General features: G+C 42.4%; 1 protein-coding gene across 1 annotated transcript in view; it reads right to left on the bottom strand.

Annotated features, from left to right (window-relative positions):
- The window catches only part of LOC116942275 (complement C3-like), a 329249-nt gene that overhangs the window by 247331 nt on the left and 66806 nt on the right, over positions 1 to 15112 (bottom strand). The window contains exons 6-8 of the mRNA XM_076066949.1: positions 12290 to 12372; positions 11895 to 11982; positions 3785 to 3881 (exon numbers count right to left, since the gene is read on the bottom strand). Coding sequence (XP_075923064.1) covers positions 3785 to 3881; positions 11895 to 11982; positions 12290 to 12372 — 268 coding nt within the window. The remainder of the gene's footprint in view (positions 1 to 3784; positions 3882 to 11894; positions 11983 to 12289; positions 12373 to 15112) is intronic.

Below are 15112 nucleotides of genomic sequence, written 5' to 3'. Positions count from 1 at the left end.
AGGATGGGGATAGCACGATCCCAAAAGGGGGATCGGGACTTGAGTCGGTAGCGAGGAAGATTTTTGAGGTCTAGGTTGATGGCAATAAAATTTGTAAACTCCCTTGGAGTTGGCATGTCTCTGTGAGTTCCAGTTTTTATAATGCGAATTGTGTATCTAGCAGTTTTGTGTATGAGCTCCTCCTCCAGGCTGGTACATGATACCTGTCATCATTATTTAAATTCACAATAATAATGCTCTTTTTAATAGAGCATCCTTCATGTCAGGGAGTCTCAGAATGTGTTACATGTGATAAATGAATTACATAATGTATCATGTCAAACATTTAAAGGGCACTCATAGTGACAAATGCCCTTTTGCAGCACAAGGTGACTCAGCACCTGGCCTGTGAGCAGGCATTAGTATGTTAGGAGGGGACGATGTTGCTATGCACTTCCCAATTAAGTAATTTGGGGAAAATTTGGTAAATTTGGACCATGACCCCAGCACATGATGGCCTATTCATTCTTGATGAAGTCATGGGATCTTAAAATTCACTGAAGCAGATTGCAAAATTAACCAGGGCAACCAGCTAGATGTGAACCATGAATCTCTGCAACACGTGGCAAACACGGTATTGCTAGACCATGTCACTACACCATGTGGTGGATATGACAACCTTCCCGTGGTCTCCACTGTTACGTGCGTGTAATAAACTAATGTCATCAACTTGGCGATCGAATGCCTGAAAAGGGCCTCTCGATCAGGATTGCAACACCAAAGGTCTTTTTCAGGGACAAACTTACCGCAGTGTGGAGCCCTCACTACGTTTGTACCACATACATGTAGAGGCCCTATTAAGGCCCAAGTGTAACTTATTGGGACATTTCCTCGAGCTCTACAAGGTCGACGTGCTCATGCTCCAATAAAACCATGCAGCCGATGACAAAAAAGCCCCAAAAATGAAAATCCCTTTTTCTGCTAGATGCCAGACACCACCATCCCAAGCATGGACTAGCAACATACGTGAAATTCCATCTCAACGACCGCACCACAACGAACGCAGAAAACAACTCGCAGACAGCAATCATCATCAAAATCGAGGATGTTACTGTGATAAATGTATACAAACCTCCAAGCACCGCATAGAGCCAAAACATGCTGCTTGGCACGACCCATCCAGCAGTATTCGCCGGTGACTTTAACATCCATTACATGGCCTTGAGCTATGCAACCGATGAAACCTGGAGAACAAGTGATTGACTGCGCAGAAACGAGTAAAGATCGAAGTAAAGATCGAAAGATCGAAGCACCTTCTATTCTGCACGATGGAGGAAGAATTTATACCCTGACCTGTGCTTTGTGTCATGTGCCAGTTCGGGTGAACTGCTGTGTGCTGCCAGAACGGTTCTGGACATTTTCCGAAGAGTCAGCATAGGCCAGTCTTGGTGATTATGGGGCTCGAAATCCCGACAATCACTTCCACTCCTACGCCATGATTCACCTTCAGAAATGCCAACTGGGAACCTTTCACTGAAGACATCTCCCAAAGCCAGAAAACTACGAACGTTTCCCCAAGCTTGTGCTCAAAGCAGCCTACTCACACATCCCATGGGGTTACCGGGTGGAATACACTCCATTCTGGAGCAAATGAAGCAAGTCGTCACTCCAGGAATACACAATCAGAAAACCCAGAATGTGGCTAAGCTCTTCTGGACTCCTTAAATTAATCCAGAAAACAAAGGTGGGCAGAAGCGATGGAGTCATAGATTTTACGGACTCAAGCTATAAAGCATTGCGCTTCCTGAGACACCAACAAACAAGACCACCAATGTGCTCGTCAGCGCCATTGCCACAAAAATGCTGCTGAATGAAAAAATCCTTACAGACTGGCACACAAGACCAATCAATAGCAGAATGTGCACCGATGACAGCCTTGTCATCCCCCTTCACTGAGGAAGAGGTCATTTATGCCATAAATGAAATAAAACCAAACTTAATTTCTATAGGTCCTCAGATCCCAGCAGACCCTATGACTGCTATCATCGCTACTGTCCAACCAGCGATACCATGTTCACTTAGGTGAACACTGTCAGCAGAGCTCACTTACTTCGTAACGGGCTCCTACAAGGAGCAGTGCTTGTTCCGGCACTTTTTAACATATATTTAAGTGACCTGCCCATCACCATCAGCCAGAAAGTTTACTATGCCAATGACTTGGCACTTGCTGTCCAAAGAAGGACCCAAACTGAGGTCCAAATGACCTGTCTGAAGAACTCAAGAAACTAGAAATGTACTTCAAGTATTGGAGGATCCACCTAAACCCAAGGAAAATTGCCATTACATAATTCTACCTGAACAATGTGGCAAAGAAGTGCAGCACAAAAAGTACCCAAATCACCTTGGTGTAACTCTCGACAGGAGCCTCACCTTCCACCAACACCAGCAGAACACTGATAATTAAATCACGAGTTAATCTCGTGCATTTACTGGCTGGAACAACATGGGAGCAAACACAACGACGCTCCAGACGGCCACCACAGCATTAGTCTTATCTGCAGCATAATTTTGCGCTCCAGCTTGGAACAAAAGTGTGCACACGAAGCTGGTGGAAATACAGCTAAATGCAGCCATGAGGATCATCTACGGGACACTAAAGAGCATACTCCTGCCGTGGCTTCCAGTCCTCACAAATATCGCTCCTCCACAGCTCCGCCATGATGTCGCGTGTGTGAGGGAGTACTGCAAAGTCATCAGAAATCCAAGACTCCCAATAAAAAAGGACATATTCATGCCACCACTGCCCAGGCTCAAATCTAGAAAACCTCCATGACGATGACAATACCATCGAAGCACGATGGAGAGAAGCCTGAGCAAAGATCAATCTGCTGCAGATATCCAACATCGGTTACCTCACAACCCTCCAATCCGGATCTGACCTCCCGAGGAAGATCCGGTCTTCCTTGAATCACATTCCATGGAATATGTGGATACTTTCTCCATGAATGGGAAATTAACGAGAGTCCAGTTTGTGACTGTGGTGCAACATCTCAGACCGTGCAACATATAATAAAAGACTGCCCAATCAGATAATATAATTCAATGGCGATATGAAACAAATCCACGCGGCTACTCCTGAAGCAGTCAAATGGATAACAAATCTCCACATCAATGTTTATGTTGCAATCCCCAAAAATGTCATACGAAAGAAGAATAAGACTGCACCATGTGCTGCAATAAAGCATATAAAGGGAAAATAAGCAAATCCTTTTGAACTATTATCTTGAGTCTCAGTCTTGTATGCAGTAAACAAATATGTCACTCCGTGCCTGTCAACTTCTTTACTTCTAGAAACAACGTATTGTGCCAGAAATGCTGTGCATGGATGCGACGTGTTAGGAGTGTCTCAGCAGTACCACGCTCATGGCTTGTTGCAGAAGTTTGCAGTTTGAAGCCAGCAGGCTGCCCTGGTTATTATTCTGGGTGTAATTAACCACACAAATATGCACTGTCTGTTCACAGTGGATATTAACGTTACCCTGACGTAATTCAAAATTAGCCCATTGTGGGACGGTGTGATGGTCCAAATTTGCCAAACTTGAAAAATTACTGACATATAACGCAATTGGGATTACACATTGTAACATCTCCCACTACAGTGAAACTACTGCAGCTTGTGTCTGAGAAACATAGTGCATTCGTGATAGCCTTTCGCTATAAGAATGGCGCGAATACCAAATGTACTTATTATTATTATTACTACTACTACAGGAACACGTAAATGAATTCAGAACACACTGCTTACCGTGATAGAACTTGAATCAACCAGTTTTGAAATATCTCCGTTTTCAAGAAAATACCGTAGATATGCTGTACCAGACACGAGTTCCTCATTAAAGTAACTGTAACAATAAAAACAAAGAGTTATGCACATTTAGGGCAGCAGGGTGACGTAGTGGTAAGACTCGTGCCTCACAGCAAGAAGGGTCTGGGTTCAATTACAATCTCGGGAACCTCTTTAGGTGGAGTTTTATGTTCTTCGCCTATTCTGCATGGGTTTCATCTGGGTTCTCCGATTTTTTCCCATAAGTAAACCATATACAATGCAACTATTATTGGCCAAACATGCTGGAAAATGACTGCAAACTACTCAAATAGCATTACTCAGAGCCACATTGCCCCTACTGGGAGAATTTGCCAGGACCCTCCTGAAAATAAGTTTTGAGACTCAGAGAGACTTTCATGGGTAAGCAAGTATAATAATAAATGCATAATATGAAAAAAGCACAGCCTGACATTATGCAGCCATATGTACTCCTGTTTGTATTTATTGTGTAGTCCTTCCCCCACACCTCCGATTAGCAGAGTTGGCTACATACGGTGCGAAGAAACTAGTTCAACATTTATGCAGTGAGGGAAAAAAGTATTTGATCCCCTGCTGATTTTGTACGTTTGCCCACTGACAAAGAAATGATCAGTCTATAATTTTAATGTTAGGTTCATTTGAACAGTGAGTGACAGAATAACAACAACAAAATCCAGAAAAACGCATGTCAAAAATGTTATAAATTGATTTGCATTTTAATGAGGGAAATAAGTATTTGACCCCCTCTCAATCAGAAATATGTTTGGTTCCCAGGTGTCTTTTATACAGGTAACAAGCTGAGATTAGGAGCACTCCCTTTAAGAGTGTGCTCCTAATCTCAGCTTGCTGCCTGTATAAAAGACACCTGTCCACAGAAGCAATCAATCAGATTCCAAACTCTCCACCATGGTCAAGACCAAAGAGCTCCCCAAGGATGTCAGGAACAAGATTTTAGACCTACACAAGGCTGGAATGGGCTACAAGACCATTGCCAAGCAGCTTGGTAAGAAGGTGACAACAGTTGGTGCGAATATTGGCAAATTGAAGAAACACAAAAGAACTGTCAATCTCCCTCGGCCTGGGGTTCCATGCAAGATCTCACCTCGTGGAGTTGCAATGATCATGAGAACGGTGAGGAAATACATACATGTAGCATGTTCTCGAAATACCAGGCTAATGCACAGGTGGGGTGTTCCGATGTAAAATAACACTAAAACCCCTGAAAATCACAAGCCATGTATTTGTCGTGTGGTAAAATACGCTGTGCCCACTGCTGGCCGAGGGCAACCGAGGGCAGGCAGGTGCACATGTGCAACGTAAGGTTGCACGAGCAAACCTCCACCTCATTAAAGGGATAATCTTTTGCAGACGGGGTCGACCCGGGATTGTACGCTGGTACCGGAGGTGTCGCCTTGGAGACGTGTGATGAAGGGTGATTGATGGCCTGACAAGCTGTGTGCAAGCTCTGTGTGAGCAAAGCTCTGTGTGAGCGCTGCTGTGTGCAAGCCCTGTGTGAGCTGCGATCTGTGTGCAGAGCTGTGAGTGTGGAGCTGTGCGTGCGGAGTTGCTGAGAGGAAGAGCTGTCGCAGGCAGGTCAGCAAGGTGTAAAATAGATATGGAAGTTGGTTAACAAAGTTACCGTATAGACAGAGATAGGAGTGTCTACAACTGGTGCAAGAGTAAAATAATAAAGTGTAAGCAGGTGAATTGGAACAACGTGTCCGACTGGGTGATTCTACACAACACTACATATTGAACGCACATCAGATGCTACGGTCGTGACTGTGCAGGAAATCGGGACTATCTCTGCTTAATGGGGAGTGTCTGGGGAGTGATATTTCTGCACAGCGTGGAGACACAACTAGCAGCAAGTCAGCTTTGCATGGCAGACGATTATATTGTTGAGCCTCAGGAGTGTATATTTCAAATTACTTCCAAATTTCTTTAATAATTCTTCAGGTTCCCCAAAAGTTGTCAAAAAATACAGAACATGAAATATCGGCCAATATATTTTGAGGAAACCCTGTTTACAGTCACCATCGGGACATGTTTGATTAACCACTAATTGCGAGTGGCAATTTTGAAATGAATCTAACAATATTGTCACACTCATAAAGGAAGCTTGTGTGCCATAACCTGATGGTGTATGGCTTAAGAGAACACAGGGTCATTGCACTTTAACTCAACAAATATCCATGGAAATATCCACCTTAAAATTTATATTTTTCTTAGATTGTGTCGTGAAAAACACATTTTTATTTTAGCTTAGTAACATATTTAAAAAACATCACATTTCGGAGTAATTTTGAGAATATAAATGGGATTTAGAAAACCACAGCCATACACACAAGTTTCAGAGCTTTGGTGTGATTTTCCTGCTGGTTATCGATGAAAACAAATAAGGATAGGCTTTACCCTTTCTGGCAATAAAACAGGTGTTAAGATCTTGATTTGAAGCTTTCGTGGCTGCAGGAATCCATATTCTTTGGTTCTTTCGGTAAAGTCACGTAGATATAAAATAAAATAAATCACGACGTTTCGAGCGCAACACAAGTGTCTGTCATCAGGTGGGAAAGCATGGTCTGCTGCTGAGGCAGACTGTATTAAAAGGTTTGAAATTGGTGGAGCCTAAGGGTCATAAAGAAGGGGCTGGGGCGAGTGATGTTGATGTGAGAAATTGGCATGTAACGGTAGAAAGGAAATAAAGCGCCCTCCTTGACGAGGGCACGGAAGTGGCTATGTTAATGTGAGATATTAGCATGATGTTCATGTGAGAAATTAGCGTGTAACTGTAGAAAAGAAAAAGGAGAGAGGCCTCCTCGATGAGTGAGTGCAACCCAACGGGTGTAATCCAAAGGGTCTGAGTGTAAAAAAAATTTCGTCTCCCCCCTCCTCTTCTCAGAATATAGATGGACTAGTCCTGGGTAAACTGCCAAATCGCTGCGCGTGGCGCTAACGTTTTTTATAAATAAATAAATGCGCCGTTTAAAAATAAATTTATGCAAACCAACACACCTGAAGATGACTGTTTGAGTTATGGTCGAAACGTCGTGAGAATTTTTTATTGTTTTATATATATTTTATTATTTTGTTGTTTCTCTTCAACGTGACTTTACCGAAAAAACTAAGAATATGAATTACTGCAGTCACGAAAGCTTTAAATCAAAATGTTAAAATACTTTAAGTTCTTTAACACAAACATACATGAGAGATTTGAAACTCACTCATGACGTAATCTTGGTAAATCCCAAAGTACATTGTGGATGATAGGATTCTTGATCTTGACTTAAAGCTTTCGTGACTGCAGGAATTCATATTCTTTGGGTCTTTCGGTAAAGTCACGTAGATAGGTTCAAAGAAAATAATAAAAAAATAACAAAAAACTACGACGTTTCAATCGCAAAGCAAGCTTGCATTGAGATCGAAATGTCGTAGTTTTTTCACATCACCACAAATAAAAGAGTTTTATTTTACATGGGAGCAGAATAGCATGGTTATATATACAGTAACCATATTTTCCTAATAAGTGTGGAAATTATACAGTGGTTACCTTTTTTACAGAGGTTTGTACAGCCAATATTGTGAGTCATAATTGATTTTTGGTTCGGTTACATAATGATTTCACCTAATTTCCTATGATTCTCCACCATCTGGTACAGCCAAACAAATGTAATTGTCTCTAATGTATGAACTTGTATAGCGCTAATTATGTTACATTTTCAGAATTTGCTTGTAATAATTGTTTGGCTATGTTGAGTGGTACAGGGATTTACGACATATATTTGGCCAGATCAATACGTTGCCTAGCCAAAGAAAATACGTTATTCATAATGAATAATAAAAGGGAAATTTGTGAATGTGTGTCTGTTCGAAATGTTTAGCATACTTCCCATTATGCAACAAACTTGAAAATTGGCGTGTGGGTAGCTTCCAGACTGTAAACAATGCAAAAGTATAAAAATTGACTTTTGTATTTTCGGGGCGGGGCGCGCAATAATTGATATATTTTGGACGGCAAGTGAGCGGTGACGTCACATCTGTGATGTCACGTCGCACGTGGCAGCATTACACAGTGTGCCTACTGACGTCACGCATCCCCCCCCCCAACCATCCGCGTAGGCCGTGTATCCCGCACAAATGCGCGGCATAGCTGTCTCGATTTTCTAAGTCAACGCGACTATTTTCAGCTCACTCTTAAATATAAAGCAGAAAATACATCTGTTTGTGTGTAGCAGCAAAAACTCTCGAACGCTGAGCTCTGACGTCATGAAATTTGCACAGCTAATGCTGTCTGAAATTTCTAAGGGAACGCGAAAATGTTCAGCTCTCACGTCATTCCCTTCCCGAGTTGGCTAAATCGTTTAGCATACTTCCCAACATGCTACAAATTTGGAATTTGGCATGTGGGTAGCTTCCAGACTGTACACTATGCTAAAAGTCTAAAAATAGACTTTTGCATTTTTTGGGGGGTGGGGGCGCAATAATAGATATAATGTTTTGCATGGCAAGTGAGCAGTGACGTCACATCTGTGATGTCACCCGCATGCGACAGCGTTACGCAGTGTGCCTGCTGACGTCACGCGTCCCCCCCCCCCAACCTTCTGCGTAGGTCGTGTATTCATCCAAGACAAGAATCCAAGTCTCGGGCGAATCTGGGTAGTAAAGCTCGTAATGAATAACAGTAAACATCTCGCTGGGTCCAGTCTCAACATCTCCTCCTGCTGCTGCCCAACTGAGCATTGAGGCACTGGTGCTCATCTCCCATCCACAGCCCTGTGAAGCCATTACCTCCTCTCCTCCATCCCCCCGTCTGTCATCACTTTATTCTCCTTGGGAAATTCAACCTCCACCTTAGCAGGTCCCCTCTGCCCTACTCTCCCTAATCAACTCGTTTGGTTTTCACCTGCTTTCAACCCCCCCCTACTCATACATCTGTCAGTACCCTGGAACTTATCTTCCTTTCTGACTGTAATGCAACACCTATCTATACTGAATTCTGTCTCCCTTAGGACCACTTTCTCCTTTCCCTTAATTTCCTTGCCTTCCCTTGCTCATTTCACTCCACTGTTTACCCACCCTTTCCTCTGCCGCAACCTTCACTCCCTGGGCACTCACTCTCTGACTTACGGCATCTCTTCCCTCTATTCTTAAATCGCTAACTTTTCCTCCTTCCACCCTGACTCTGCCTCTTCTATGGTGCTATCCTCTTCCCTAAACGACCTAGCCCGCCTACGCCTCTGATCCCCATCACTTAAGCCCCTCCTTGCATGATTAACTCCTTCCCTCATATCTTTCTCTCAGCAAAGCTGGATAACTGTAGAAGTCCTCTCGATTTCCTCAGAACCTGTTATCCTAGTACTCTCTTCTCACCCACTTTCTAGCTGCCTTAAAAGTAGCCAAGCAGGACTACTTCTTAACTCTAATTTCTTTCCTTGCCCGCCTTCGCTGCCAAATCTTCTCAGCCCTTTATAATGAACTCCATACACTCTCTTTTGCCAGCCTCATCTTCTAGTCCACCCATCCAGTCCTTCCACCCACCTGGCTCTCTCTTCACTGGTTTTTCTCACACATCATCATCCAAACTCTCTGCCATCATATCCAAAGCCTATCCTAACGCCCGTCGCTTGGACCCCATCCCTTTTACCTCCTCTCCTCTTTTACCTCCTGCCCTCCCTCTTATCCTTACCTACCTAGTCTCTCTCTCTTAAATTATTCGCTCACCTCCGGTGTTTTTTTCTGCCATCTATAAGGCAGCTATCAATATCCTCCTTCTAAAACAACCCTCTCTCAACACTTCTAGTCCTATTCTTGGTTCTTTCGGTAAAGTCACGTAGAAAGGGAAACAATAAAATAATAAAACAATAAAATTATCACGACGTTTCGACTGCAACACAAGCGATCATCATCAGGCGTGAAAACCACAGCAAGAAAATTTGAAAAAAGTAGCGGTTTTTTTTTAAGTTAGCACCACGGAGAGCGATTTGGCAGTTATTCAGATGGAACATCTTGTATACTCCCACCTTACTCACTACATCTCGTATAATTCTCTTTATCCTCATTTCCATTCTGGATTCCGCCCCTTCCATTCCACTAAAACTTCCCTCTGACTGGACAGAACCATTTAACAAACTCTGCCCATTCTGGCCTCTCCTAAATCCTCATTCTCCTCGATCTTTCCTCAGCCTTTGACAAAGTCAACCACCCTATACTCCTCTCCACCCTCTCCAGTCTCGGTATCACAAACACACCCCTTCCCTGGCTCCAGTCTTATCTCTCTTCATGCACTTCCTGTGTTTCTTTAAACCCCTCCAACTCCCCTCCCCGCTTAAAAACTATCCAATCATGGATGTCATGCCACTACCTCTCCATCAGTCCTTCTAAAACTAAAACCCTATTCTCCCCCTCTCACCATTCCCCTCCACGATGTCCTATCATCGCATTACCTCTCTTTACCCTCGCTCCTGTCTCCGCTGCTCGCAACTTCTGGGTCATCTTCAACTCCTCCCACTCTCTGTCACTTTCACCTATTCAGCATTCGCAAAATCCCCCCCTGCCCCCTCATCTCACTATCTGCTGGTAAACTCCTGGTTCACTTCCTAATTTTCACTCAGTTTGACAATGGAAGTTCCCTTCTTCTCGACCTTCCTCCCTACACCTTCACTCCTCTCCAACAGATACAAAATGCCTCAGCCTGGATAATTTGTATCCTTCCCCACACTTTTGCTCTACTTTCCCAACTCCATTGGCTCTCTGTCTACTATCACTTTCTTTTAAAATTTCTCACTTTATTCAACAAATACATCCACGGCCTTGATTCACCATATCATGCTTCTCTCATATCTTACTATGCCCCATCCTCTCAACTGCCAATCTCTACTGTCCCTCTCTGTATCTCCCAGGCCCTGTGCCCAGCCATGCTTTCATTCCTTTTCCCCTCTTTCTCGCCTTCACTGGAACAAACTCCTACTGCACATTAAACAATAATCTTCACTGTAACCTGCTTCCATTCCTCCCTTAAAACCCATCTCTTCTCCCTTGTCTATCCTACTGCTACTCCTTGCCCCGACCCCCCAGCGACAACCAGGCCTACCCTTATCACTACCCCAACCCCTATCACAACCCCTGTCACTACCCCAACTCTTGTCACTACCCCAACCCCTATCACTACCCCAACCCTTATCACTACCCAACCCCTGTCACTACCCCTACCCCAACCCCTCCTTAACCACACCCACCTGTCCTCCTTACTGTCACCATACCGACACCACTTTTAATAAACTTACTATTTAAACTATTATCATTTAATGTATAATTGTATCATTGTTGTAAAGAACCAAGGCGCTATATAAATATCTATATGATAAGATGATATAGTGGTCCTATGTTGCTTTACTGATTTGACAATTTAAATGATGGGTTTAGTGGGGTTGTCACGAATATGTGTTATTTGGTCTTTTAAGTTGTTTGACATCACACAATGCAATGCAGGTTCAGTGAATCGAGCTTTAAAGGAAAGTAAACAAATAAAAAAAGATTGTAGTTTAGTATATTAGCATCCACACCCATCTGTTTCACATGCGCAGTTTGCAATAGGTTCAGAGTCGAGGGCGATTATGGTTTGTGTAATAACAAGAGAATATTAAATATGGGTAATGTTTCAAATATGTACCGTGAGGCCTGCACACACTTGCTACTCGTTTCGAATGACTTCACAAGACCGTTAATGTCCATTGTGAAGCAGACAGCGTATAGTATTCTACAGTTAATATGCCTGCAATATTAACCAGAGTGGGCGACTGGATTAGAACTATAAACATCGGCAGCAAAGTTCCAACGCGCTACCAATGGGCCACGTTACTGTCCTCTTGATATCTTTCAACAGGACGGTAACAGGTAGTGTTTGCTATTTTAATGCTTGGCCATTTTTCAACTGATCATAAGCATGAAAGTTGGTACGCCTAACATATGCATCGTTGGCTTTAGCATGTGGTGTAATATAAATATATTTAACCACATTGTATATAGATGAGGCAATATTAAATGGTCTTACTTTGCAGTGATATCCACAACAAATTCTTCATCGTTGATGTGAAACACTCTCTGCTTGGGGTTCATCTTCACCTCAAAGGTCGGCAAGACTAGGGAAATATTAATGTACCACAAAGCTTGTGTGTATGTTTAATACACATATAAAACATTTGGTACTTTTTACGAATTACGTATATAACCCTACACATCACATTACAGCATCTACATTTGGTTTTAAAGACACTGTTTTTGCTTTCTATATATTGTTCCATGAAACATTCTTAGTACAATGATGTGTTTTTTTTTAAACAGCGCCCTTCACGTCTAGACATCACAGAGTAACATACCAAGGATGTGGGCAGAACACAATGTAGTGACATTATATGATTAAATGTGTATATGTTAATGGTTACATACTGTATTCCTGGACATCAAACTCTGCAGATGAGTTGACATTGGGTGCTCCACTCATTCGGGCAAAAATCTTCCAAGTGCCATGTCTGTGGATAATAACACCATGAGCATTATAATTCCTGGGGTTGTTAAAATTGGTTTTATGTATTACCGCTAACCGCATGAAAACAATGTAAAAAAACAGTGTCAACCGGGTGCCTGCACCTATATCTCTAGAAACGAACACAACATGTTAACATTTTTAACTGAGAAGTGAAAGTAGGTGCCATAGGAGACGTCACCGGTTCGATTCCATCTCTCCGAGTGGCCGTTGAGACAATGGGACAAGTTTCTCTACTACCCCCCACCGCAACGGTTCTTTACACCCTGTAGCACAGTAAGCCAATCTACAGCAGGTCGTTGTGGGGTAAAGTGTGGGTAACCCCAACCTCTTCCAACACACCTGATATGTATAAGAGTACAGTACAGAAAATACCCTCTATAGCACTGCTTCGCAACCAGTATGCCGTGGCAAAGTCTCAGATGTCCCTGGCATGTTTGAATTGATGAACAGACGATAACATGTAATAATGAACACACACATAGATACACATACATCAACATAACACAGACTTATACTGTAGATATTGAAATTGGACAATTAACAGACACAGAGTTAAATTAGACAACATAGACAATTTAATAAAATAATGAACAAACATATAGACACACAGAGATCAACATAAAACAATTAAGACAGACACTTAGACATTGAAATTAACACACAAGCCACAGAAAACCAAGTAAAACCATAAAATAGATGGACAAACAGATGGCCATCCCAAAAATTACCAATTCTGCTCTTGCATATGGGAATATGTTCTAGAGCTCAATGACAATGTTGGGGTTTGCGAGCCACGAGTTGGCTTCAGGAGAGAGTTTGTCTCGTTTGGACCACCTCAACGGGGAGGTTTTCCTCACAACTCACACTTAACTTCTAATTTAGCAATTTTGGGAGAATATAATCAACCAAGCTATGCGTTAACTGTGTGTTAGCCGACTCTCTGTGTTGCATTGCATCACACTCTCTAATTTTACTAAATTTATTGTCAAACTTCCTATTTCTCTCTAAATTATTCCTTGCTTGTCTGTTTCACACTTAACTTCTAATTTAGCAATCTTTGGAAAAACGTAATCAACCAAGCTATGTGTTCATTGTGTGTTAACCGACTCTCTGTGTTGCATTGCATTACACTTCCTAATTTTACTAAATTTGCTTTCTCTAACTTACGATTTTCTTGCTCTAAATATTGCCGTGCTGGTTTGTTTATAGTCCATTGTTTCTCCTCCGGCCACTATGGTCCGGAAATCCACACAGCTCTCTCATTGTCCTCTACCCCAATTGTAGGCGCAGCTTTCTTTTACCAAAAATAAGCTACTTCTTAACCTTGGGGAGCAATAAGTCTGACGCGTGTTTGATGTGTCTTAATTCAAACTGTTTCTTTATTTCTTAGTTGCACAAAAACAAGCGTTTTCCAAAGCTATATCTTCGCCTGTCCACGTACTGTATCACGTTGTCACATGGTCAAAGACTGTTTCCACTCACTCCCCGCCTGGTTCGTCTCCTAACTTACAATTTATACTGTCAGTCCAGAAGTGACGTCATGGGTTCAACCAACAAAGGGTCTAACCACTGGGGGGTTCTAAACAGTTGGAATATTCCAAGTCAAATATGCCCAGTCTGTCAACAAATGTATGACAGATGTACATCAAATGTATACGCAGAAATAATACATTCACTTTCTGTCTCATGGCTCTTACATTACCAGCCGCTAATTGGCTAGGCAGGGAGCATACAAAATGCTCTTAAATGTAACCTTAAGAGCCACAAAACTCTAAAGAATAAACTTCACTTATAAAAATAATAATTTCTTGTATTTCTGCCACTTAATGGCTTTCTTGAGCCTTCTCTTGATCTTATCCGTATACTTTCATGCTGCTTCTTGTAACAGACAGAGCTTTGTAATACGTTAGGTGCTGAACTTCGTTTTAACACACATGCGACAGACTGGACCGTTGGAGTCTGGCATGGTCCTGATAATTCTTCTGGCTGAAGCAGATTAGGTCAATCTCAGCCTGGGTCAAATTTTCCACTTTAAGCGGTTCCTTTTCCAGTGTTGCTTTGAGTTTCTGCATGCACTGCTTGAGAAGTATATTTTGCCTCTCAGGGTTACTTTCAACCTGACTGATTGTAGCTCAATACTCTTTTCTTTCATTCCTCAAGTGCAGCAGAATCTCTTTCAGTCAGAAAAACCATGCCACTGCTCTCTTCAGATAATGCCAACTTGAGTAGTGATTGACAAGTCTGTTCACTGTGTTAGAGTTCTCTTTGATACTGATGAGATTAACTGTTGCCGACTTCTTGATCTCATCATCATCTGAGCTTTGACTCATTTGAATTGGTCGTTCTGCCATTCACTTGGAGCCTTCCACAGGAATTTGGGTACCTGAATCCATTCTTCACTTTCGATGAAGTTTATAGATTAAAAATCTCTTGAAGCATGATCTGCTGGGTTCACTAAGGTATTGATATACCTCCAATGGGTTGGTTCTGTGGTCTCACGGATTGTAGTGATCCTCTTTGCCACAAAGGTCTTGAAACGAGTGGTTTCATTCTCTATCTAATTTCAGCACTGTAGTGCTAACCGTCCAAAAGGTAGAGCCGTCGAGCGGAACTTCATGTTTTTGTCCGAGCATCTTATCAACCTTTACGGCTCTTTTTTCTTCTGTGATGGACGATATGACAACTCTGCTGTTGCTTACCCACTTTGTCAAGTGGAATCACCC

Source organism: Petromyzon marinus, chromosome 14 (genome assembly GCF_048934315.1).
Source record: "Petromyzon marinus isolate PM22_M1 ecotype Great Lakes invasive population chromosome 14, UKy_Petmar_22M1.pri1.0, whole genome shotgun sequence".
Classification (NCBI taxonomy): domain Eukaryota; kingdom Metazoa; phylum Chordata; class Hyperoartia; order Petromyzontiformes; family Petromyzontidae; genus Petromyzon; species Petromyzon marinus.
This window is presented reverse-complemented; position numbering and strand designations above follow the sequence as displayed.